This window comes from Euprymna scolopes, chromosome 9, assembly GCF_053919585.1.
Source record: "Euprymna scolopes isolate OS-2025 chromosome 9, ASM5391958v1, whole genome shotgun sequence".
Taxonomy (NCBI): Eukaryota; Metazoa; Mollusca; class Cephalopoda; order Sepiida; family Sepiolidae; genus Euprymna; species Euprymna scolopes.
In genome coordinates this window covers 50,481,398-50,506,449 of record NC_136490.1, presented here as the reverse complement: position 1 = coordinate 50,506,449, position 25,052 = coordinate 50,481,398, and the positions used below count along the sequence as shown (strand labels likewise).

The 25,052-nt window shown below is 34.0% G+C and overlaps 1 protein-coding gene across 1 annotated transcript in view; it reads left to right on the top strand.

Annotated features, from left to right (window-relative positions):
- LOC145284538 (thrombospondin type-1 domain-containing protein 7A-like) overlaps positions 1 to 25,052 on the top strand; it is a 1,985,627-nt gene that overhangs the window by 1,752,156 nt on the left and 208,419 nt on the right. Inside the window, exon 19 of the mRNA XM_080133436.1 lies at positions 19,157 to 19,329. Within this exon, the coding sequence (XP_079989562.1) occupies positions 19,157 to 19,329 (173 nt within the window). The remainder of the gene's footprint in view (positions 1 to 19,156; positions 19,330 to 25,052) is intronic.

Sequence of the window (25,052 nt, the reverse complement as noted above, 5' to 3'; positions counted from 1 at the left end):
GTCAGTGGATAATTATGTTTTAAAAATAATATATATATATATATATATATATATTAAATTGTAATTCAATGAATTTCAAAAAACTCTCATTGAAATGAAATGAAGTGGTTGAGTTTCATATCAAAGAATTTTTATTATTCTAAGCAAGACAAAGAATGTTTTAGAAAGTTTATCTCCTTAACCTATAGGGTTTCGATGTCTACCATCTCATCAGAGGAGTGAAAATATTAGCAAATAGTTATAAAGGTATGAACCCTATTTGCTAAAGTCAGTAAGACATGGAAAGTCAAAGTGAAAATAATACATTTATCAGAAGTCCTGTAGCAGGAGTATTTGTAGAAAAAGGATATGAATGTTTTTGGTGATCCAACTTGTTTGGTAAAATCCATATTATACGTTCTTTACATCCGTTTGGTAATAGTTTCCAAGTAATATCCTGGGTAATCCGCATAGCTGTGTACATATCCGAATCGGGCAAGTGCTTGTTTAAATTTGTTTTGGGTCCAGCTTTCTAAAACATTCTTTGTCTTGCTTAGAATAATAAAAATTCTTTGATATGAAACTCGACCACTTCATTTCATTTCAATGAGAGTTTTTTGAAATTCATTGAATTACAATTTAATTTATTTGCTCTATCTTGCATATCGAGCAATTCTTGTTTAGATGGGATAACTTATAGAATATTACTGCCAGTAATATTTTGTAAACCTACAATCTCACGTTTACATAACCACTGATTGTTAAATAAAAACTATTCCGAAGTATATATATATATATATATATATATATATATATATATGCATACACACACATATACAGATTACGATTATCGTATTAAGTGATGCTGTTGTGTGTAAACAAATTGAGATTAGGTATTTGGACAATGTCAAAACATTGTTAATTCCCTGCCCGCATAGCAACAGTTGAATAGTGCAATGGTTAGAAGCACCGACTCTCGTTTGGGTGGTCGGATTTCGATCCTGGTTTGAGGTAGTTGCTTGTCTTGCCGCACTGATGAGCTGTCAAACAGCGAATCAGTACTGTATGTGGATGACATTGAATGACCTTGCTCATAGTTATGCCAGTACACCAGTGTCGCATTCTGAGTTTAAATGGTGCAAGGAGCATTTGGCAGTTATTAAAACTCTGCGACAAGACCCATCATTAGTTATTACTAGGTCAGGGGTGGTTGTACTGAACCAGTATGAGTATGTTGACAAAATGTCAATAATACTAGATGACAAAGACAAATTTGAAAAATTGGGCCCTGTCGCAACTCATGATTCAACCGCCTCCTTGGAAACTAAATTTCAAAAGAAACTGGTCAAGTGGGTCAAAAACGGTGTACTTCCGAAGAACGTATCTAGTGAGATAAGACCCTCTGGATCTATCCGCCCAAGGTTATATGGTCTCCCTAAAATCCATAAAGCGGATATCACATTAAGGCCCATTCTCTCCATGGTAGGGTCATCGCAACACAAGGTCTCAAAATGGATCTTTGACATTTTACAACTTGTTTTACAACATTATAGTAAATATTGTCTTAACAATCTTAGACTTTTTAATAAAATCAGCAAAATAAAATGAATCTTTAATAGATTTATGTGCTCCTATGATATTAGCAACCTTTTTACTTGTGTCCCTGTTTTGGAAACTATATATATTTGTGCAGATTTTCTATATCGTGGCCGGATATAACCGCCTCCTATTCCTGAACACATCTTTATTGAACTTATGAAACTTGCCACGACATCTGTGGAATTTAGTTTCAACAATATTATGTATCGACAAAAAGATGGTGTTGCCATGGGGTCAGTACTTGGACCGACCATGGCGAATATTTTTGTGGGGTTCCATGAAGAGCGCTTACTATCTGGACCCATAAAGCCATTGGTGTACTTCCGATATGTTGATGACAGCTTCCGTTTGGTTATTAAATAAACAGAATGTAACACCTTTTTCTCTTTAACGCAGGATGCATTCCATTGAATAAAGTACACCTATGAGGGAGAGTGCAATTCAACCATAGCCTTCCTTGATGTATTGGTAACAAAAACGCCATCTAGTTACCATACATTTATATACCGTAAACCAACATTTACAGCTTTGTACACTCGTTGGGATTCATTTCGCCCCAAAAAACGTAAGATAAATCTAATTTGGACCCTAACACATCGTGCTCTTATGATTTGTTCCAAATTAAAATTAGATGAGGAATTGGAAACAATTACGGACACTTTATCCAAAAATGGGTACCCTATTGATGTGATTAGGTCAACTATTCAAAAGAAATTGGCTGAATCCTCTCGAATTAAAGAGAATATAGTAGCTAAATGTCCAATTTACCTAACCAAAGAAAACGAAGATAGAGTAAGTGAGAAATTTGCCAAACAAATCAGTTCATTGATGGTATTTTGCTGCCAATGTGCGTGTTGTTTTCTCTATGAGAACTTTATTTCCATCTTCTCGAAAAGACGTTCTACCCCCCACCACCACCACCACCATAAAAGTAATGTTATTTACAATTTTGAATGTGGTTGCGGTGCTAACTACTTGGGTCGAACGACATTGACGTTAGATGGAAGAATTCAACAACATGTACCCAGTAAAATTAGGAATGGAACCTACCGGGCAACTGATGTCGTTACTAACACATACGGGTCCTCAATTACTGATCATTTACTTAAAAACCCGTCTTGTGCAGCAAACTTTAGCACGGACTCTTTTACTATTATTAGTCGTGCTCATTCTTTATACCATCTCAAGATCTTGGAGACCCTTCCCGTTCGACTCAGAAAACCTTCTCTTTGCAAGCAAAGGAAATGCCTCCTGGGTTTGAACGTGATTAATCTCTAGGGTATTCGTCCATAACGCGGTTTTATTTTAATCGTTTTCCCACTTTTTTTTCTTTTTTTTCTCCCCGTAAATTGAATGAAAGCGATTAAAATGGCGTTTTATTCTTTATTTAAAAAAAAAAAAAAATCCCTCGATACAGCTTTGAGAAGCGAGGGTCGAAACCGGTCAGCTGGCTTCCCATTCCTTTTTCTTTCCTCTCCTGTTCCCCCTTCATTCCCACCTTTTTGGAGAGAAGATTTATATATATATATATACAAATTTACTTTTAAATATTGCAATTAGGAAGGGAAGACTTTTATGATTCATGATTAAATTTTGTATCCCAAAAAACATCATGAAATATATATATATATATATGTATGTATATATATATATATATATATATATATATATACACACTAGCAGGACCTGTAGAAATTCCAAAGCGGACTCATTCATATGTAATATATAGATGTTGGCATTCTGTAGGTGTTCAGCGTAAATCTGATATATAAATACTTTTGCAGTTTTAACAAAAGAACTAAAATAAGTTAGCAGGGACGACCGGTTTAGCCCAGTTGTAAAGTATGTTTAAATATAATATATACGAAATCTGCAAGAATTAAAATATCATAATATATAAATCGATAAAACATTAACTCTATTTATAATAAAGTTGTGATTTTAAAAATAAATATATCCATATGACTTGAGTGCATCATCTTGAATCAAAACCGAAACTAAAACTTATAAAGAATTCTTGGTAAAATTATTTATTACAAGAAATGGAAGTCCATAATAATTAAACAACAGTCACTTGGATGTAAGCATTACACACAATATAAATAACACACACGGTATCCAATTAATTAATATATATATATATATATATTTTTTTTTTTTTATTTAATTTAGATAAGCAAAATTACAATTTGTCACTACAATAAATTTACTATTTCAGTCTAAAAAGATTTCATCAGGCGACTTTTACTCATGACTAATATTTTTCTGAAAAAAGACTACTATTTGGATCTAAAATTATTTCAATAGGTGGCAGAGGTCTTACTCAAAAGCAAATTTATTGGAGCGACAAAGTGTAATTTTATTTACTATTTAACAAATTTTTATTAAATTTACGTAAATTTCTACCGTTTATTAAAATAATATATACATGTATATTCTTTTAAGTTTTCACCTTTATTTTTATTCAGCTATTTATTTTTTCTGAAGCAAAAGGCATAACTTTCGAAACTTCATGGAATAAGGAAAAAACTCTTTATATGCTTTGTTTGAACATTTGATAATCTAATAAATAGTAGCAATTTAAATTTTATTATTTCAATCGGTATATCTATAAAAGTGAACGTGTCTGTGTGTCAGAGTTATTGCGTAGGGCAATGTACACAGTCAATTTTTAATCCCCAGACTAGAAATTTGATATCGATTTTCCTATATCTCAGTACTCTGTATGTGATCTATTCTCGGCCAGAAATGTGGCTGTTAAGGGGTCAGAGTTCAACGATTTAACCTTTGATAACTCTACCAAACTCCTCCGACAATTTTAGGTCTAAACACTTGAAATTTTAGATATAGGTTCCTTGGATATGCATATAACTTAATAACTTAGTTTGAGCCCAAAACAATAAAGGTTAAGGGGTCATAATAGTGGTCAAACTTTAAAAAAAAACCGGTCAATTGTTTGGAGGTGTATGCTGAGCAAAAAAAAACAAACACCCGGGTTACGCCGGGCACCCATGCTAGTATTAAAATATTATCATTATAAAAAAGCATCTTAAAGAAAACAAAATTAAGCATTCTATAAGGAATAAAGAAAATGGAATATTGCATTTGTGCTTCCTTCAAATTCCTGTTGCTGAACACGCTCTGTTTACTGTTTATGTTTGTTGAGTTGGTGTTTATAGTTACTGAATTTTCCTCAATTTCTATGTTAATTTCTGTTAGCCTGAGCGTAGAATACCGGTCCATGAAATCAAGAGCAAATATGTGACAGAGATCCAACGACACTAACCCTATGCGGGATTAAGCGGTTTTCTTCAAAGGAGGAAGTTCCATGGGAGTATGAAATTCACAAGCGGTCCCCAGTCACATGCATATCCCCACTAGAGGATAAGACTGCAAGAGTTGCACAAACCTAACGTAGAGAGCTGTCGACGACCTCCTACATACGGCGCTTGGAATTGCCAAATTGCTCACCCATCTGGTACTGACCAGGCTTAACATTGCTTAACTTTGGTTATTTAACGAGGACCGGTGTGTCAACTTCATTATGGCGTACATTCACTTTTGTTGATCGCGACAATATGTAAGGTCGTTAGTCCTCATTTCCTTCTTTCACTACATTTCATTTGGGAAAAATCAAATCAACCAATATTTGCGTAATTCTGTTTAAATCCTTTTAAAACGTATATCAAACCATATATCAAGTAATGGTTGCGTTGTAGGTATAAAAATAATCCATATAAGATTCTGCTAAATCCTACCTTAGTTAGTCTATACGGTACGCTTTAAAAAAGTTAAATACAATTTTTGAAGGCCAAACTGCTTCAAGAAAGGCTAAATTCGCGGAATTGCAAACTATTCAGCCAATTTTGGGTCTAAACATTTGAAATTTTACATAAAGGGTAGTCAGACATGCAGCAAGCTTTTTAATCAGTTTTGGGACGAAAATTTGGCTGCCAAGATGTCAAAGTTGAAAGAGTTGACTTTTGCAGACTCTACCAAACTCCTTCGCCAATTTTGGGTCCAAACACTTGAAATTTAAGTGTAGGTTACGTGACATGAGTTAAACTTTTTTTATATGTATATATACATATGCACATAAAGTTATGAACAGTACAAAAGGCCCGAGAATAGCTGGCCTCAACTGCTAGTTCTAAATAAATCTCGTCAACGATATTTTGAATCAGCAATATAAACTCTGTAAAAGACGTTATGTTGATTTTAATTGTGCCAATTTATTTCCTTTAGAATTGGAATATTGGATCCATTAGACAAAAATATGAGAGTGACCTCCCTTTGATGTTGCCTGGTTTTCGAATATCATTATAATAATATATAGTTTTTGTTGTAATGGTGTGAGAAGGAAACTCATAGTAATTTTGATGTGCATATGTTCTTTACCAAGAAGTAAAGAAGTCAACAAAACTTTTTGTAAATATTAAACATTCCAAAGAAACAGGGCAACTAAGAAAAAAGAGAGAACAGTGTCTGCCAAGAGGTACTGGACTGAAGAAGTTAAAGATTGTCTCTTCAAATGTGATCTTATTATTTCTATTGAACTCTATAGCACAATATTACTTTCTGAGTAGTTATTGTTACTTATTAATTCAGCTCATTTGGGCGAATTCTATATTTAAAATGGAAACTATTTTCATAGAAATGTGAAAAAAACTCATATTTGCTTTGTGTCATCAGTTTTTCTCTTTAAAAAATAATTGTTTTGATGTTTCTAGAAAGATATCAGCTTTATCAAAACAGTTATTCATAAAATATTTCTCATCCCGTAGTGTAATACTTACCAACAAAACAAACGCCCACGTGTTTGTGCCTTGTGTAGGCATGCGTGACAACAAAACTTGGGTTTTTATAAGCGGAAGTCTCGAGGTTGTCAGGAATCTCCTGGCGCATGCGCAAGAGGAGAGATTGAGAGAGTGGTATAAAAGGCAGGTCGAGTGAGAAGGTTGTTGTCATTGGACGTTACAGTGACGCGTGCATTAGCAGTTGATTAAGAAGTTGTTTTTTTGTGTCAAGTCGCGCTACTCGGTGAAGGTGAAGGTCATACGTAGAGTTTCCATGGGTCCTGCTAGCTGTTTAAATTTATTTAAGAATATTATCGTCATTAATATATATATATTAGTGATGGGACGATTCCAATATTTTCCTGATTCCGATTCTTTATAAATCTCTAAATATTTACCATAAAAAACACAACTATATAGTTAATCAGAGAAAAATGCATGTTAAATGTGCAAATATTTTCCTAAACGTAAAAATGTACTTGTGGGGGACGATCTATCGATTTTAACTTCACTCGTCGTTTAAAATCAATAAATATTTACTATTTTATCATTATTACCAGCAATGGAAGATTTAGCTTTAAACAACATCAAATAAAAAAAACAATTAAAAGAATCGTTTTGGCATTGGAAAATTGGTATATATTTTTCCGATTCCGATACTCTCAAATATTCTGAGTTTTCCAATTTCCGATTCTGATTCCTCGTCTTAACACTAATATATATTGTTTGATTTTACTTAGTCGAATGTCTCACACATCAAGGTACCCCGTTCCTGGAGCTAACATCTGATCTCTACATGAGATACATATTCGAATATTCCATTAAAGTTACCCTTTGCTTCTCAAACACTGAATTAATAAAGAAGTTTAGAACATCATTGTATTCTTCCCAACTAACCATTTAAGATGGTGTAGTGTATCATTTTTGTGGTCTCTTGGTCTTACCAAATTTCAAGACAAAAATACATCTAGTCTGGTGGGTATCCAGTTTCATGCTGTTACCTGAGGTAATATTACTTGAATAAGGTGCACTATTTCTTGTAATGCTTGTGTGAGTTAGCCATACTGACGAGAACTTATTTGGGTCACGAATACTAAGTGATTTTAAATATTTAGTCAGGGTCCTCTTGTAGGGAAAGGTATCATCATGTCAGGTTGTCCTGACAAATCCCTATATGAAGAGACCTTAGACACTCGAGGATAGTGTCTAGTTGGAATTCAAATTCTTACACACTATATATTATATATATGAATGTGTGTGTTTAGAACGTTTTATTTCATTAGATTTTGTAAACGGGAGTACTCATTTAATGAGAATGCATAAAACAATGATATACGATTTCAATTTGCACTTTATGAATCAAATAGTTCACAAAGTGCAACAATTATTCAAGGCAATTAATTAAATTCCAGGAAGAATTCTGAACAAATAATTTCAGCCATTTGCCTGTTTTACCGCGCATCCTTCTCTGCCACATGAAAGAATAAAAACGATGTTTGCATCACCAAATGCATCCATCATTCGTTTGGAATTCCCAGTTTTGCTTTCCATCTAATTCAAGATCAAATACAAAACACAATCGAAATATTTGATTCAGAAGCTAACCTTAGATTGGTTGGTTGACTTGCTTAGTTCTTTTATGTTTGTTGGAATCACAATTTGATTTTATATAATTCAAGCTTAACTAATCATTTCTGAACAAGACGAAATTGATGAATGTGTCTACATGAAGTCTGTATTCGCCTCGAAAATGAAATTAGATGAATGAAATCTATCTTTCCTGCACTCCCTTTCTTATACACACACACACATACATACATACACACACACTAATATATATATATATATATATGTATATATATATATATATATACATATATATATATATATAATGAGAGAGAGAGAGAGGGGGGACAGATTAGCATTGAGACCTGACATTGTTAAGGATTGAATGAGGATAAATAAATATTGCACACTCCCACACGTTTATTGTCATCGAAATCAGTGAAATCGCCCATTTTATAATCAAACTGATTAATTGCCTGCTCTAGGTAGGGATCCTCTGCCACCAGTGTACCGTGAGGAAGCTTCACATGTCTCAGCATAGTGCATTAGTTCCCAATACAGTGTAGTCTACATTGCATTGTGGAGAACCTACTGTTTATTTCATTAACTTATCTGTAAATAATAACTTATCTGTAAATAATAGCTTTTTCAAAGTTTAAAATGCAAAAATCATGTATCATACTTCAATTGTGCTCTAAGCAGAAACATTCATTACAAACTCGTCCCTATCTTATAAAACAATCTACATTTGATTTTATAGGCTGGGCCTTTCTGTTTGTGCGGTGATAAAACTTAAAAGGGTTAACTTTGGTCAAAATTGAACTTCCTTCTTTAATCGAATTTTTTAGATCATCGATACTTGTCAGACGCATTCTGAAAGTGTTCTTGCGTAGGTTTTCTATCAGATACATCGAGTATGTTCATGTAAAATTAGAAAAAAAAAAAAAAAAAAACTTGGCTTAGCTGTTTCCTAGTGCATATTGAACTCTCTCTCTCTCTCTTACACACAAAGTTCTTTTGTATAATTTTAAAAATATGAGGGTGTTCCAAAAATAACGCCTCCTATTTTCAAACTCAATAACTAACACGTTGAAGAGCTACGAAGACGAGAGTAGTACCAGTAAAACGAGCTATCTTTTGTGCCATAGAATTTGTTTTTCTATATATAGTCATCACCATTCTCAATGCACTTTTGCCAGCCTCTTTTTATGCCTCGATCGTAAAAGTCAAGAGCACGCTTATCACTCACATTTTTCTCAACACTCTGAACTCGACGAATCCATCTCCTGACATGACATCAGCTGCATAAACGTTCAATAAGCGCCAGTAAATATTGATCAGTTCAATTTTTTTTTCTGTATAGAGATATTTAATGACGCATCTCTGCTTCTGACACACATATTAAAAAACCAACCCTTATCTCTGTTGCAGATATTGACGGTGTAAGACATATGATATGTAACTTTCAGGTCATGAATGCACTAGTTCAGCCATCATAACAATGCCATCTGTAATCCTTCTCTTTATTGTACCCATTATATAGTAGCGATTTTGAAAAGTAAAAAGCAATAATTGGATACCATCGGCTAGAATTGAAACCAAACATGCAACTCACTAGACAGATTCCTAAGCCTCCAAGACACCCCAACAACTTCTGAAAGGCCCCTGGGAATCTTCTTGTAGGAGTGTGTTAATGACCCTCATCCCATCTTATTTCATCTCAAACGGCAGCCTCTAAGGATTTCCTTAAGCTTAGAGAATAACCAAAAGTCACAGGGAGCAAGGGCTAGACGATAGGGAGGGTGAGGAACTGTCTTGATGACCATTACAAGGACTTTCTTTCTAATCTTCTTATGGCACAAACTTTGCGTAAATGTTCCATGTCGTTAGTAAATGCACTGTTCCGTGTCAGTGTAGTAATTGTCTCTATAGACACACGACGGTCCTCATCCATGAAATTCTTTATTTGGCCAATCAATTCTGGTGTTCTGTCTTCCTTACTCCTCTCATAGACTCTCGCTGCCGTCCTTGAATCTCTTATATCATTCAAAAACTGATGTTCGATTCATGCAAGATGGTCCAACTGCAATCTGGAGCATTTCATATGTTTCTGTGCAATTTTTCCCAAGTTTAAAACAGGATTTTATTGCGTATCGTTCTTCTAAAGAACTCTCACGTCCAGAATACATTTTTGAAATTCACTAGCTGTGACAATCAGGCTTTAGTAAGGTGTATTCCAATTCCTGGTGTAGCTGTTCATTTGAACCTGAAATCATAAAAATTTCTCAGTCATCTCATAAGATGTATAGCATTTTGTCTTAAGGAGAATTGCATCCCAACACCTTGGAAAATCTCATCGGTATGCCCTGTATTTAAGAATTCAGGTGATCGGTCACCTATATATATACAGACCTATAAGTATCCTGTGCATCATGAGTAACTTACTTGAATCTGTGTTTAATAGAGAAGTAGTCAACCACCTCAGCAAACATAACCTTCTTAGTGACATGCAATATGGTTCCGTTTTGCTAGATCTACAGTGGATGTGCTTACGGTTATTTCTTATAAGATTAGCAAAACTCTCAACGGACGCTTCCTTTTGAGGGCAATTGCTCTTGACATATCAAACGCCTTTGATAGGGTATGGCATAAAGGTCTACTTCACAAGATCTCCAGCTTTGATATAATTGGAAATATCTTTTCAATCATTAAACCATTTCTCTCTGGTAGGTTCATAAATGTACTGGTTGCTGGGCAGAAAGCAGAAGCTCAGAGTATTAATGCTGGAATCCCCCAGGGGTCCATCCTGCATCCAACTCTCTTCCTGATCTATATTAATGATCTTCCAAATCACATTCTTAAATCAGTCATAGACATTTTTGCTGACGACACTACCAACTATGTCAGCACATCAAAGGCCGTAAACGACCAAGTTTTCTCTTTTTATTGTACAGCATGCTCAAGATCAGAGGAAAAAGAACCAAAGTGGCTGGTTACTTTTAATGCATCTAAAACCAAGATTCTCTCTTTGCATCATCATTTCCATCTGGCATCAATTGTCTTTGGCTCTTGTCTTTGGGAGGCTCCATGTTTTGACAAGCTTCTGGGCTTGACCTTTACTCTTGATCTAAAATGGAATACATACATCAAATCCGTTGCCAAGGTCGCTGGAAAAATGGTGGGATCCTTCTATCGATCCAGTAGATATCTGCCTACTGATGCAATTCTCTACCTATATAAGAGCCAGGTACGTCCAAGGATGGAGTATTTCAGTCATACTTGGGCAGAAGCTGCTAGGAAGATCTTATTTTTCCTTGACAGAGTTCAGAATGTACTTTGTAGCTTAGAGAGGGATTTCTTTTTTATTCCCTGCAACCTCTTTCTCACAGAAGAAACGGTGCAAGTCTGTCTGTTTTATTGTTATATTCATGGCAAGTGCTCGTCTGAACTCCAATCTATGGTCCCCCTCCTCACCAAACATTCACAAGAAACACTCGTTTGGCTGTAAACACTATCCAAAATTTTCCCCACTCTTTATCTTCTGCCTAAACCTAAACGTAGATTTCATGAACAAAGCTTCTTTCTAAGAATTGCACACCTGTGAAGCTCTCTTCCGTTTCCCTGCTTTCCAGCCGACTACAATATGGCCGTCTTCAAGCAGCAACGATAATGGACAAGCTTAATCCGGATATTATAGAATATATTTATTATACACAAACAGATAACATACAACACACAGAATTTGCGACATGTCTTTGACAGTTTCTAACTTTCCAATAACATTTGTAAACTTGTGTTTCAACTTTCATTGAGACAACTTTGTTTTTTATTGTGGTTCCATATCCCCCTTGTACCAGACACATAACCCAGGGTTCTGTAACATTGTCCTTCTTTTGAGTTACATGTCATCATTCGGGACCCACATTGTTTATGCAGACAGTCGCAAGGAAAGAATTTTACTCCCTTTATATTTAGTTGAAACAACAGACATTTATTTACAGGTACTTTTGAAAAAAAGACAATACTTTATTTTTAAAAGTCTTCTTGTACTCCAACGTGCTGAAGAGAACTCTACCATATCGAACAAATGATATTCTATCTCTGACCAAGTTGAGGATTCGTTTTTTTCAGTCACTTCTGGCCCACTTGTCTAACACATCTATCTCTCTCATCTCACCACAAAAGCCCACGTTTTTCTTTATATTATATAATATTATTCTTTTCTTCTTCCTCATCGTGAAGTCATCTTGCACACGGCTCAGTATTTGCATATATTGGCTGCTGCTGCTGCTGTTGTTGTTGTTGCCATACACGCGTCCGCACTCTGTTTTATTATGTTACAGTTCCTATATATATTTTTTTTTAAATCTATATCATTATAAATCCCTGTAAACCATGCGCTCTTGTCTGATCGTCAAAGACATGAATCAAGCGATTCCATCTTTTAAAGAAAACTTGACAGGTGAATATACAGGATGAGTCACGGGAAACGGATGTTTTTAAAACGCTCCTTGCTCTCCTTGCAGAGTTTTGTTTTCCTTTATAACATCCATTTATATATATATATATATATATATATATATATATATATAGGGTGAGTCACGCGAAATGAATGTTTTTTTAAGGAAGACAAAACTCGGGAAACGGATGTTTTTAAGGAAATAAACTCTGTGAGGAGAGTAAGGAGCGTTTTAAAAACATCTATACCTACAAAACATATATATATATATATATATATATATATATATATATATATGTATATATTAGTAGTGATGGGACGATTCCAATATTTTTCCCGATTCCAGTACAATTGCCGATTCCGTACTAAATTCCCGATTCCGATTCTTTATAAATCTCTAACACTTTTATAGTTAAATATTTATTTTGTCCCGATTACTGTAAAAACACATTTTAAACGTCCCTATATTTTCTCAAACGTAACAACACATTTGTGAGGGGATGCTCTAGTGATTTTAGTCTTACTGGAAGTTTAAAATCAATAAATATTTATTATTTTATTATTACTACAAGCAGTGGAAGATGTTTCTTAAACCAAAATCAAATAAAAAATATAATTTAAGGAATCAGTGTTGGCATCAGAAAATAGGCTAAAAAAATCTTCGATTCCGATACCCTGAAGAATTCCGATTTTTCAGATTCCGATTAATTGTTCCAACACTAACGTGTATATATATATATATATATATATATATATATATATATATATATATATATATATATATATATGTGTGTGTGTGTGTGTGAGCATAATCGTGGTTCAGAGGCTAAGGAATAAGGGTGGAAAGTTGTATGTTTTATGTTTCAACTCTAGCTGATGGCGCCCAAGTAATAATATATATATATATATATATATATATATATATATATATATATATATATAATTTAGTTTTGCTCTTCCTACAATATATGAGGTTTAATATAATAATCGATACAGAAATGTCTCTATAATAATAAATATGTAATCTGCATAAATTAAAATATCACATTTGAGCATATATTTCAAACGGGCAACGTTGTGAGGCCTGCTAGTACATGCACATTTGTGATTTCACTCGTGATCAATAAAGTCATCGATTTTTTTATGTTCACATTTTCAGACTTTAGTTTGTGAATGATAGATTTTCTGAGGTAGATTCTCTTACATTATAAAGTGAACTTTTCTAGCTATTTCTGTAATTCTAAAAAATAAAACTTCTGCAAATACCATCATAGAAAACTGTCCCTCGTAGATATGGTAATCAAACACCAGCAACAAATAATCATGAAATTAATTTTGGTGATTATTGCAGAAGTCAAAGGAGGAAAAAACTTCTTTATGATTACCTCCATTAAAGGAAGAAGTTATTTCCATTGACTTCTTTTAGATTGGATTCATTTTCTAGTATTCACCGAATATTTGGCAATATTAAAGTATTCTCTAGCTATAAAAAAAAACTGATGAGAGATCAAATATAGTCTTACTAATAAAATAGTGGAAGCAAAAAAATAAAAAAACTAAATAATCAAGTATCTATTGGTTGGTACAAAATAATGCCGTTTGTTTATATATATATATATATATATATATATATATATATATATATATATATATATATATATAGAGAGAGAGAGAGATGTTTTTGTTTTAGTTTTTGCGATATGTTTTGAATGAATTCAATTATTTACGAAAATGTATTTTTACCTAAATGCGAGTTGGGAATAATTTTCCCTTTTAACCAATTTGGTACCCCCACATGGGGGAGCGGTATATATATTATTTTTAAAATGTAATTATCCACTGACACGTGTTTCGTCGTCTATGACTCATCAGAGTGGATGTATCTAGCGAGATTCGAAATCGGGGCCCAAGGGTAATGAGCCTTAACCCTTACCTCTGGACCATCTCGCCAGCTGTCTGGATATATCGCGATTTACTTAGATGTTGTTTTTGTTTTAGTTTTAGTGATAGTTGAACGAACCAGAAGTGACAGACCAACCAATTTAGTCGATTGTTGTACAGGAACTCGATATTGAGAAGGATGATTTTACAATGGAGGAACTTCTTAATGTACTAAAGAAGACCAAGAATCATAAAGCTGCAGGCTTAGATAACATACTTCCTGAAGTATGAAAGACAGGTGGTTTCAATGACATACTTGTTAATTCATGCAATTCTGTATATAATCAAAACATTATTAATATATGGAGGGAAGGATGCATACTTTCCTTCCCCAAGAAGGGTGACATAAGCATACCAAGCAACTACAGAGGGATAACACTCACTCCAATTGCAGCAAAAATCTACAATGCCATGCTTCTCAACCGTATTCAACCAAAGATCGAAGAAGTGCTCAGGAAGAACCAAACTGGATTTAGAAAGAATCGCTCTACTACTAGTCAAATACTTACTGTTAGGAGACTGATTGAAGGAGTCAAAGCAAAAAACATTGAGGCAGTCATGATCTTTGTAGATTTCCTCAAAGCATTCGACTCCGTACATAGAGGAAAAATGGCCAGAATATTAAAAGCATATGGCATTCCTAATGAAGTCATTAATGCTATCATGATGCTATATGAGAACACTTGAGCAATGGTTAGGTCACCAGGTGGGGACACTGAATTTTTCGACATCCGCACTGGGGTTCTACAAGGAGATACTCTTGCCCCTTTTCTTTTCATTGTCTGTCTTGACTTTGTACTTTACACCTCTGTTGATATACACAACATGTTAGGCTTCACCCTAAATGAATCCAGAAACAGACGTCATCAATCAGCACACATAACTGATGCAGATTACGCAGACGATATTGTTTTGTTCGCGAACAACACTGCTGATGCGCAAACACTGTTACGTAAGCTAGAAAAATCTTCAAATGAGATTGTCTTATCCGCATTTATGTGGAGACCAAAGTTTATGACTTGCAATGTGAAAGGAGAATCAGGGCTTTGATTGGATCAACACTGAAAGAAGTTGCTGAGTTTACGTATCTGGGCAGCAACATAGTTTCCACAGAGAGAGATATCGGAATTCGCATCTCAAAAGCATGGACCGCATTGGATGGATCACATTCAGTATGGGTTTCGGGACAGGCTGACAAACTGGAAAGGCAGTTCTTCAGGGCAGTGGTAGAGTATGTCCTTGTTTATGGTGCTACAACCTAGAAACTCACCAAAAGATTGGAAAGAAAACTAGACGGCACATACACCCGTATGCTAAGAACAATATTAAATATATCTTGGCAAAATCATCCCACGAAGCAGCAACTTTATGGCAACCTACCTGTCATATCTAATACCATCAGAGAAAGACGCCTACGATTTGCCAGTCATTGTCTGAGGAGCAAGCATGAATTGGTGAGTGATGTATTGCTATGAACTCCACGACACGGACGCACAAACAGAGGACGACCTAGATCCACGTACATCCAACAAATAGCACACGAAGCCAACTGTGAACCTGATGATCTGAGGCAACTGATGGAAGACAGGGAACTCTGGAGAGGAAGAATCACATTGGTCCGGGCAAGGAACCCGTCATGACGATGATGATGATAGTTGAACGTCAAAAACGACATTATTTTTGCACCAACATTATATATATATATCAAACGGACTGTTATTTGGGTCTGTTTAGATAGGTATTATATGAAGTATATATTAAACTAGCCTGGGTGCACGGCGTTGTCTGGGTGTTTGGAGGTGTGTGTTGAACAAAAAAAAAAAAAAAGGAAAAAGAGGTAGTAGGCAGGTAGGCTTGAACTCGTGATGTGAAAGCGGAAAAGAAAATGAAAGAAACCTGACGTTCTAATCCATGATGCGACCGGAAGTTCGGAACGTTGAAATTAGTAAAGTCATTCGAACCGATACGATGACTTGCAAAAATGGCGACGCAAAAACAACGACCCTCCTTGTAGAAAACTTTCCAGCTGAAGGTGAAGGAATGAATGTTTTTAGCCAATTTTTCGGGGTTTTTTTAAGTTCGAAGGGTCGAGTTTCAAAACAATACCAATCTCGTGAAAATCCGTCGCCTCTGTCGAAAGTTTTAAGCAGAAATACAAACATACACAAATACATTAAAAAAAGACAGGTGATATACATATTAAATACCGATTCCCGATTGAATTACTAAAATATTAAAATCAGTAGTTTCGAAATATTTTTTATTGATGAATTCATGACATGCAACAGTTATTTTATGATTTCAGGAGATTTGATTAGAAAGTAGCTTTCTATTTATTTGAAAATGTTTTTTTTTTTTGTGTTTTTGTTTAGAGAACCGTACATTAATTTATAATCTTTAATTTCTTTGATCGGCTTATAAAAAATTGTTTTTCATCGTGATAAGGCGCATTTAAAGTCTCCATAAATTTGGTAATCATATTAACACTTTAGTCAAAAATCCGCGAGTCTATTTGCCGATTTCAGATGAATTGTTTTTTTTTTACTCTTTTTCATTGGCTTAAACGTATTGTTTATAATTTGATTCAAAAGTATTTTATTGAATTAATGAACTTGAGAAGATTTAACTTTTTAATTAAAGATCATTTTCATATGCGAAATTATTACAGATAGCTGCACAGCAAATGATATCAACCATTTCTATACAGTAAATTGAGTTTTAATTTTGCACTTTTTTAAAATTATAAATAGAACTGTATATGAACATGTTTGTTTCAGAAATGTTTAATTTTCTTTTAACTTTAAATTATCTCTCTCTCCATATATATGGGTAGCATTTTTTTCGTTGATACAGATTAGATTTAACAGCAATTCATGTTTATTTCTTTCGTGATCCACCTTTTCACATTGGTAAGCCAATAATCGAATGTTCTCGCGTGTAAACAGGAAATCACCATATTTGCAAACATTTTTAACTCTCAGGGGTTTTTGTCAGGCACGTGATGCGTTACAAAATTAAAATTAGTGAATTTATTGAGAAAATCAATTAAAACCCTTTTAAAATCATTTGATTATGGTTGGATTTGTTTGCTTGCATAGTTATATTGCTGACGCGATTATATATATACATATATATAAGATGACCACGCATAAAATATGAGATCCGGTTTAAAATAGTAAAGAGTGAGTTTCGTATCAACAACCTACGCTAGATATAACCGGAGTTTACATAATTATTAGTAGATATATGATATAATAATTTTATTCAAGTAGTTTTAATCTATAAAGAATTGAAACCATTTTTAACTCATATGTAAACTAAGATTTGAATAGATGTCTCCCTGAATGAATATACGATGGTAATTCTATCTTATTTTTTCTGACATTGTATAGGCATGCCATATTTAAAAAAAATATTCTGATGAGTATACGCAAGAAAAATTCAATACTGACATATAAATAATGATTATTTCTGCGAAACGAAACAGGTCTGTAAAATGTACGGAACTTTTGCTATGCGGAAAGAAAAGAATGGTAAGATTGAATAAATCATTCGAACCTGGAATGTAAATATATTGCCACACAGACTCTCTCTCTCTCTCTCTCTCTCTCTCTCTCTCTCAAGCTTTGCATTCTTTATCTTTATTTTTAATTTTTTTACTCAGTTTTAATTCCCGGAAAAAAGAAACTAAATTTAACCCATCGCAGGTCTAGCACCTACATAATCCGACTTCCAAACAGTTTATAATTGCAAAAGAGAATTAAACAAATCAGAATGAAACAAAAGCTTCGACTAATATAATATATATATATATATATATATATATATATATATATATATATATATATTATATATTTAAAAGTTCATACAAGTTTTTGCGTCTTCTTTGTCACCTGTATCGGTTCATTTCTAGGAGTACTTTTCTGGATTTTGTACACTCCTAAAATAATACATAGGATTTATAAGCACCTTTTGATAATCGTGCATGTCTTACTGTCTGACAACATTCTCGTTCTGGAATAAAATTCTGGCATAGTCCACATAAACGCAGTAACTGAAGAACACATTCTTAATAGAAGATCATGTTTTATTATTTTTGCGGAAATGAGGCTCGGGATGCACAGTGCTTTATTTAAATAGTTTTACGAGTAGCTGAAATGTATTTAAACAATTTATAGTGTTATTTCCTCTTGCTCCTTGTAAGACATTCACAGGAGGAACTCGTATTTCTACCTCAACACAAAAAGATTTTCCTTCTTCTCTTCATGTTTCTAACGGCAGGCGTAATTTCCTATGATAAAGCTTCTTTGCTAAAGCTTTCCACATGTCAAACGCATTACTGTGGGAGTGCTTCTTTGTTGATTACAACTTCGTCGTTTTGAAATTCCATGTTTACAATTTCTCATCCAATTCTTCCCCATAAGAAAACACATTTCCTACTGATAATCAATGTTATAACCCACAGACCGTCTATTATTATTCGATTGATTATAACTTTGTGTAATTGACTCTTATCCTCGAGTAATTTTTGGCCTTGATACATAAGCGAATAGTTAAAAATATTACAATTTCCCGTTTTTCACTATCACCGCATCTCTATTCTATTGTCATTTCTCATAGGTTATCGTTCCCAGGTCAGTGATGTCCACAAAGTTAACACCCTTACCCTGTAGACCCTTACATCATGTTTACATAACACCTCTCTGCGAACATAATACCCTAATAAATACTAGCAGACGTACTCTCTGTATCTAACAGCATTTAAAAAATAATTATCATCTACTAATGTTGTATTTCTTTTCTGTTACTTCTATAGATAAATTTGAACCATGCACTGTCCCTTGTCCTGTGGATTGTATTATGTCTCAGTGGAGTACATGGTCACCGTGCAATGCGAGTTGCGGTTATGGTTTTCAAGAACGTTACCGAACAATTGAACAGAAACCATCGTCTGGCGGACGTCCTTGTCCTATAAGAAATGCGAATACCGTAAGTATACATTTTCCCTTTTATTTTCATTATCGAACGATCGATTAAAAGGTTTTCAATTTCAAACAGGCTGGACTCCTTAGATTTAACTTCTTTACTAGGGAGAAGAATGATGTATGACGTATGACTTAATTGGAAACTAAAAAAAGAGTGAGTCCCATGTTTCGAAATCCAAGTTTGTAATCTTTTCTGATACCTATCTATATATCTATAAAAGCGATAATTTCTCTGTGTGTGTGTGTGTCTGTGTACATTAAAAAAAAATTGACCACTGTGGTCTCTACCAAATTACTATGCCAATTTCTGGTATAAGTATTTGAAATTTTACATAACATGTATTCAGAACATTTTTAATCGGTTTAGGTTGAAAATTTGAGCTGTTAAGGTGTCATAGTTCAAAAGATTTGACCTTTGCGGCAAACTACTCAGCTAATTGTGGGTCTAAACATTTGAAATTAAAATCTGAATACCCGTTATGTATTAATCAGTTTTGGGGGAAAATTAGCTGCCAAAAAGTCAAAGTTGAAAGAGTTGACCTTTGCAGATTCTACCAAATTCCTCCTAAAATTTCAATTCTTATGACCCAAAATTGGCGATGTAGGTAACCTGGACGTGGGTAAAACTTATCATTTTGGTCTCAAATCAAAATACTAAATGTTAAGGGGTCAAAGTTTATAAAAATTGAACACCGCGGTCTCTACGAAATTACTCAGACAAATTTTGGTCTAAACATTTGAAATCTTACATAAAGTGTATTCACACGTAGTTATGAACAGTAAATAGAGCCCGAGTAAAGCCGGGCTGAACTGCTAGTAATAATTTAAACTTAATCTGCCACAAAAGTAGATGAGTTTCTTTATCTCCTTACGAAGACTAAAATTCAGGTATAATATTACTAAACAATATGTCTAGAATCTTGATTCCAGCTTTAATCAAAATACATTATATATTTATATATTTTTTAAGAAATCAGGAGAAATAACTTATAACCTTTTAATATTTAAGAATAGTCCGTGATTAAGGAAAAAGTATCGCCTCTAACAGTTTTCTTAGTGCTATAATTAAGAAACTCATGCGAACGAAACTAATGTCTTAAACAAAAATGACATCCGAATTAACATGATAGAATGGTTATATTTTCACATTAGATGCATGCATAAGCCTTTAAAGTGTCACTTACACGTTTTCCATTCCAATCATGGCTCTCATGATTTTAACTGAATCAAATATCGATATCTAAGATGGATTGCTACTTGGATTTGGATTAAAATTGGAATAAGGATTCCTTTCAGTCAAATCTATTTTTTTTTAAACAGGGGAAATAACTCATAACATGATTGCACCCTTTTGATGTTGAAGAATAATCTATGATTAAGGGATAAGTTTTCCTAGCGAAATAATTAAGAAACTCAACCCTGGACAAGATTCAAAAGAGAGTTGCCAACCTGATAGGCTGAAGCTTACATGACAGTTGAGGACCTCTCTCCCATCGACGAAATGTTGCATCCCTCTGCCTATGCTACAAGTATTTTAATGGCGAATGCTCTGACGAACTACAAGCACTTGTAACCCCTCGATGTAAATACCCCTGACAAGCAGCTAAATCCCCCCGCTACACAATAGAGATCCCTAGATGTAAGAAAGCCTTCTACTCCAATAGTTTCTTCCTAGAACTGCTAGACTTTGGAATTCCTTTCCGGGATTCTGCTTTTCCTACTGTACTGACATGCAGAAGTTCAAGGCTGCCCTTCATGATATCCCTGCAACTTATGTCCTCGATATTCAAAGTAGCACTATGCCTTGTGTTGGGGTGAAAATGGAGATTAAAAAAATATTCATGTCAATTACATAGTTGAAAGAAGAAATGGAAAAAATGGCGTTCGAATTGTTTTACTTTAAACGCATGTATAAGACCTTTAAGTATCACTATCATGTTTCCATTTCCAATGATAGCTCTCATTATTTTAATTGAATCGAGTATCCATATACGAGATGAATTGCTATTTAGGTCGGACTAAAAAAAACCGGCAAGGTAACTTTATCGTATGTTAGATTTTACATAGCAGATGTGGTGGAAATGTGATGAGATGAACAATCTTTCATTCCTCTTGTTATTGATTACCGACCTATTGAATATCGTTTAATTGGTGGCCTCTAGATCAAACTTTTGACCAAAAACTGTTTGTTTGTGTTCAATTCCAAATAACTTTGCAAGGACAAACAAATAAACAAAAAAATGAAGTTCGACAAAGGATTTTGAATTATTTTCTGGTTTCTATTCTAAAAATATTCACTTCATTAAGTCTCATTCAGTATTTATTTAAAAGTGAACAAAAACCTGGCCACCTTCTCTTTGTCTGTATTTTCGAAAATTTCCGCGAAAATGAAATGAAATATTTTAATTTAAGTTTCCAAACGCATCCATCATTCTATGAAAAAAAAAAATATTTGCGTTTCTTTGTAGATTCTAAATTTATTCAATATTCGAATATTTTGGAATCATAAGTCGGGAGTGGTGGTGAAAAGTGTTTGTTATTGGCAACAATTATATGAAAACTTTATCAATAACAAGAAAAAGCCTTTGTGAAAATAAATTCGAGGCGAGAAGAATTCATTCTGTCAGATTCAATGATTTATTTTTCGAAAGAAAAAGAAAAAAAAGCTTATGCGAACGAGGCATAACTTTTTTTTTCTTCCAAAATATCACGAATGATATTCATGCTGCACAGAATTATCGACAGATCTCGAAAATTAAAACTACATTATTAAAAGTGCTTTATTGTGATTCTTCAAAATGCACTTCTCATTTTGACTATTATTTTCACAGCGATTCTCTCCATGTATATTCCGACCTTCTTCAAGTGTTTCCTGTCAAACTCAGAAATCTAAATGGAATTTCGAACCGACCCCTTTATTTACTCCACGAGGGTATCACGTTCTCATTCCAGAAATTTAATGGTGCAAAAGTCTTAAACAATTCACAATTGTATTCTTAGTATCGCCTGTACCGAGGATCAAACGTTCAGCCTTCAGAATGTCACTTAAGACAGAATTACTTAGCCCTTTATCCGTTACGCTATGAATCCACAAAACTTTATAGAATATTAGTATGGTTACCCGGTGTTTTCCGGGGGCATTAACAGATTAATGAAGTAAAACGTGTGCAGCATCTTTCTAAAAAAAAATTATTTCTCTAACCTTTTTTCTATAGAAAAGGCCTTTGCGAAAATAATTTCAAAGCGTGAAGAATTCACTCCGTTAGATTCAATGATAGATCTTGTGAAAAGAAGCTGGTATCAATGAGACATAATTTTTCATTTACCAAAATAACACGCATACCACTTATAAAATAACACGAATATCACTTATGTTGCACAAAATTAACGATAGAACTAGAAATTAAAATTCTGTTAACAATGTTGAAACGTTGGTTACAACAAAACAAAACAACAAAAAAAAATGAACAAAACTAACTCTTGTATAAGTGTAAGATTTTTCAGGTACACTTTTTAAAATTGACGTATTATTAGCATAGTTATCTGGCATTGCGTAAAGAGTCATTCTTGCAAAATGAATATCAGAAAAAAAATATCGCAGAGAAAAAATATCCAATTGTCAGAGAAGCTTTGAATTGTAAAGAATTTCAAGTAAAAATGTGGTAGTTGTAATCCAGGCAGGATCAGTAGAGCATAATTCGCTTCCCTTTTCATGACTAAAAGCTCTGATTGAAAAATTTAAACAGATTAACTAGGTTTTATTCAGCGATTTTGATACCTGATTGGTTCATTCTCATCGCCGCTTGCTATAAATATAATCGTCCAAATCTTTATGATTATACACTAATTATTATGCTAAAACTATTGCAACAAGGGACACTGACAAAAAAAGAGTTAAAAAGTATGTGTAACATCTTCCTTTTAAAACTTCTCTTTTCAGTTTTCTCTATCCCCCCCTCTAAATATGTGTGTGTATGTCTGTCTATCTATCTATCTATCTAGCTAGCTAGCTAGCTATCTGTCTATCTATCTATCAATGTCCTGTTTCTCGCTCTCTATTTCCACCTCCCTATCATTTCATCTCACAGATGCTCTTGCTTCCCTCCCACAAACAAATGTTTTAAATGTCATCCCTCCTGACTAATTTTGTTCCTTATTAAAATAATGGAAGGTATGTGTCCACAGTAATGCTGAAAAAGAACAGAGCAGCTTCGTGGATGTATTTTGTGCTTTAAAACGTTTACATAAACGGACAACTGCTAGAAATTAAAACTGCGTTTTATTATCATTATTTGCTCAACTGTTCTCATCTTAAGTTTTATTTTCACAACATTCCAGTCAATGTAACCCCTGACCTTCGCCAGTTGTATCTTGTTGAATTCTGGAATGTCTATGGCAAACTCGAAAACAAAAACACAGAATTTCAAACAGAACCGTTTATTTAATCCACAGTCGCATACTCTTGCATTGTCAGCCATGACCAGGTAGATGTCTTTTCATTGGAATTTTAATGTCAGTGTGCATGTCTGTAAGCACCAGTTACAATAACTTTTAAAATATTATAAATTGGTATCACTGGTATATACTATATACACCTATCTATAAAAGAAAGGTCCTGGATATGACCTTAAACTATATCCGATGTTGAGGCCCCAGCTTGTGGGCTTTGGGGATGTGGATCCACCCTTTAATTACCATTGCTTCCAGGTCCACTCTGACCCAGATTGGTAGTAAATGTTAGGGTCCCAACTATGGCTTTAAATATTTTTTTTCAAGTCGGTTTCTATTAATGCCGAATACAGTGATTTTGAAGAAAAAGTTTTTTAATAGGATATATATAATCCGAAAAGTGTTGATATGCCGCAAAACAAAAACAACCAACAACAAAAAAATAAATAAAATAGATACGAAGGTTTAAATATTTGTATGTAAATTAATTAACCGGTCATTATTAATTTTGTAACAGAGGTACTAGGTGTAAGGGTGACTTGGCACTTTTTGTGAAAATTCAGATGGGGTATATTTTACCCCGTTAACATTAATTTGATTTAAGCCCAAAACAATAAAAGAGCCTGATCCATGTCCAAGTAACCTACATCTAAAATTTCAAGTGTTTAAACCCAAAATTGGTGGAGAAGTTTGGTATAGTTTTCAAAGGTCAAATCGTTGAACTTTGACCCGTTGACAGCCAAATTTCTGGTTGAAAACCGATTAAAAAGATTTTCCCAAATCTCAATAACCCTTACGCCAAATCTCGAATATATACTGAAAATTGGCAGAGTAGTTTAGTAGGGAAATGTACACACATGGACAATTTCATTTTTGTAGATATATAGACACCTAGCAACTGGCTTTTCTCGGGCCTTTGTACTGTTCATAACTTTATGGGCATATGTATATACACATATGAGAAAGTTTCACTCATGTCCAGGTAACCTACATCTAAAATTTCAAGTGTTTAGGCCCAAAATTGGCAGAGGAGTTTGGTAGAGTCTGCATAGATCAACTCTTTCAACTTTGAACTCTTGGCAGCCAAATTTCAACTCTAAAAATGATTAAAAAGCTTGCTAAATGTCTGAATACCCTTTATGTTAAATTTTTAAATGTTTGGACCCCAAATTGGCTGAATAGTTTGCTAGAGACCACAAAGGTCAAATGTTTTGAAGTTTTATCTCTTGGCAATTTTCGGTCCAAAACCGATTACAAAGCTTTCCCTATGTCTGAATA